Below are 3,013 nucleotides of genomic sequence, written 5' to 3' on the forward strand. Positions count from 1 at the left end.
TCCCAGATCAAGACGGTTGGCATTCAACGGCTGAGATTGAGTCATGGAACGACGTGCCACCAGCTGTCATCAATGCACTGCAAGTCCCCATAAGCTTGCCACGTGTACGACCGAAGATCGAGGCGGGACTGAAGCGATCGCCCTAGGGTTCCTTCACCCCAATATGGGCCGAGACCGGTGTCCGTCGGCCGGCCCAAAGGCCCGGCCGAAGGACAGGGACATGTTGGTTATAGGCCCAATAAGGCCCATTGAACGAATACCCATTAAGCGGTTGTGCTACTGGGCCGAAGGACCTCCAGGCCCGCGTAACGAAGGCCCACAGAAGCTCAGGCCGAGACCCACTATTCGCGGACCGTTGGACAGAACAAGGGACATAACACCCCCTTTTCCCTCCCTCCTTAATGATTTGTAACGGATCAGCATTCACTGCAGGATTGGGTATAAAAACCCTTGTGAAGTAAGACAAGAGATACACATTCTCAACACTCTGCTTCTCTTGTATTACTACCCTATTTTTACAGCCAGATTTTGATTCTCACACCGGAGGTGAATCGGGGGTACAAACCCTCGCATTCTCTTCACTTTCAGATACGGCCGCAGTCATCTTCAATACAGCCGAAGCCTATTCATGCGACCGAAGGATCTGGACGTAACAAAATGAAAGCTACCAATTTGGTTGTGATTTAGGTTTTCAATTTTTTAAAATCGAGAGTATTAAATTTTGAATGGATTTTATCTTAAAATTGTACCAACATGATTTTACATGTACGTGTACGTATAATTTAGAGGGGGGTAAGGACGAATACAAGGTGGCATATTATTAGAAATAATATATGAAAAGCAAGTCAAACCTGAGACACTTGATATGAAATGATCATGCTTCAGTATTTTGAGGAAGTACGTCTGACGACTAGGATCATGCATGTAAAGCAATCTCACATGACAAGATTTCTATGTCGTTCTCTTTTAAACTTGCATGCGCCGGTGACTGTTTGTTTCAAAAATCTTTTTCACCACCACTACATATATATATATATGTAGTCAGTAATTTTTAAGCAAAGAAGCCTATGACAAAAGTTAACAAGAAAAGGAGAGGCATAATACTGGTAAAAAAAAGTACACAATACATCTACATATAATAATAGCAGACAAGCTTTGCTATTACAAAAAAGAATACATTTGAAGTGTTAAAAAAAGTAGAAGCATTATTCTAAATAACAATATCTACACTGTCGTTGCCACTTCTTGAAGTTGGTCCTCCCATTATCCACCTATAAATATCACGTACCTATTCTCTACTTTCATTGTACAAAACTATACAGCACACTATCTTTCTCTTGTTTTTCAGAAAAAAAAACATCATATTTTAAGATGCAATATCAGAGAGAATCATGGAGTTCATATATTGAAGCGAGGAGGCGTGTTGGAACATACGAGTGTTTGGAGCGCATAGAACGGCTGGCTTCCGAGAATGCAGTGGTGATATTCAGCATGAGCAGTTGTTGCATGTGTCATGCCATCAAGAGGCTCTTCTGTGGCATGGGGGTAAACCCTACCGTCTACGAGCTCGACGAAGACCCGAGAGGCAAGGACATGGAGATGGCCTTGAACACCCTCCTTGGTGGACGTTCAGCTACAGTGCCAGTTGTTTTTGTTGGTGGAAAGCTGGTGGGGGCTATGGACAGAGTGATGGCTAGTCATATTAGTGGCAATCTTGTGCCACTTCTTAAACAAGCTGGGGCTCTGTGGCTCTGAGCCTAATTAATGCATGCATTCTCCTGAATCACTAGTCCCAAGTCCTCTTTCTTGATAAAGTTTTTGAGCAAGGAAGAAGAGATTAGATTACCAGAAAAAAGTATGAGATACTACAATCTTTAACTAGTTGCTTAATTTGAGGGGTTTTCTTTATTGTATTACATTTCTAACTAGGGGTTCAAATTTCTTTTTTAATGTTATCTTCTGTCATGTTTAGGAAGGAAATTAAGGGTGTGTTTGGTTACCAATTTAAAAACTGTTTTTCGGAGAAGTGCTTTTGGCCTAAAAGCTGCTGTTAGAGAAAACAAGTCCCCCGTGCTTTTAGAAAAAGCTGTTTTTTAGTGCGGGAAGCAGATGCTGATTTCACCATCAAACCTTACCAAAAGCATCATTATTTTTAATTTTTTGTATCAACACATATATGTATCAAAAAAATTACCAAACAGTCATCTGATTTTTACAACAGCACTTTTTTCAGCAGCATTTTTTCTAACAACACAGCAATCCCAAACAGAACCTAAGAGAAGTTTGTTAATTGGTTTAATAATTTGGGGTTCTTTAATTTTGTAATTTGTTGTCTTTAGTTATGTTTGGAGTACTTTATTTGTTAGCATTTGAGACTTGTTCTGTATCTAGAATTTACTGCAAGGAACTGGAGTAAATTTGAAAAACAAAATTAAATAGACCAAGATGTTAATTACAAATGAAAAAAAATATCAAACCTACCATATTGTCGTCCACAGATTCCTAGTGTTCGTCTAGGCTATCACAGATAACCAAAATGTTGTTAATAGAGGGAGAGTAGGAGTACTAAAATACGATGATTATGTGTTCTATCATAATGGTAATGACGTGCGCTCTAATGAAATTTACATTTTCATGATTCGCATGTTGTGTTTTTCCTTGTTCATGCCTGGTTTTTATGTAAAAACAGCTTGTGATTCAAAACCATTACAAAAAAGTAGACAAGTTTAGGGAACAGTAGAGACGTGGCGTTTATATCTTGGGGGTGTTGTATCCAATATCACAGCAGATACTACTAGTTATATATTTTGTTGATATACCATGTGTGCCGAGCAATGTTATCGGTGATCCGAAGATATGGTAAGGCGAAATATATTTTTTTCGATATACCGATAAAAAGAATACGTATGGACTAATCAAATTTTAAAATCGGACCGGTCAGGTGTCTTGTAGAGAATTAATCGGATATTAATCCAAAAATCGGGGACTTTTAAAACTATGACACCAAGGCATA

The 3,013-nt window shown here is 39.1% G+C and overlaps 1 protein-coding gene across 1 annotated transcript; it reads left to right on the forward strand.

Annotated features, from left to right (window-relative positions):
* The first annotated feature begins 1,312 nt into the window (after window positions 1-1,312).
* LOC141710934 (glutaredoxin-C1-like) lies at window positions 1,313-2,263 on the forward strand. Its single transcript, XM_074513423.1, has one exon. It carries the CDS (start codon window positions 1,372-1,374, stop codon window positions 1,753-1,755), a length of 384 nt encoding a protein of 127 aa, XP_074369524.1. The 5' UTR covers window positions 1,313-1,371; the 3' UTR covers window positions 1,756-2,263.
* Window positions 2,264-3,013: the final 750 nt, after the last annotated feature.

This window comes from Apium graveolens, chromosome 3, assembly GCF_009905375.1.
Source record: "Apium graveolens cultivar Ventura chromosome 3, ASM990537v1, whole genome shotgun sequence".
NCBI classification, from domain to species: Eukaryota; Viridiplantae; Streptophyta; class Magnoliopsida; order Apiales; family Apiaceae; genus Apium; species Apium graveolens.

What these genes read in the sequence shown, in the direction of transcription:
- LOC141710934 (XM_074513423.1), top strand. Translation starts at nt 1,372, where the DNA reads ATGCAATATCAGAGAGAATCATGGAGTTCATATATTGAAGCGAGGAGG.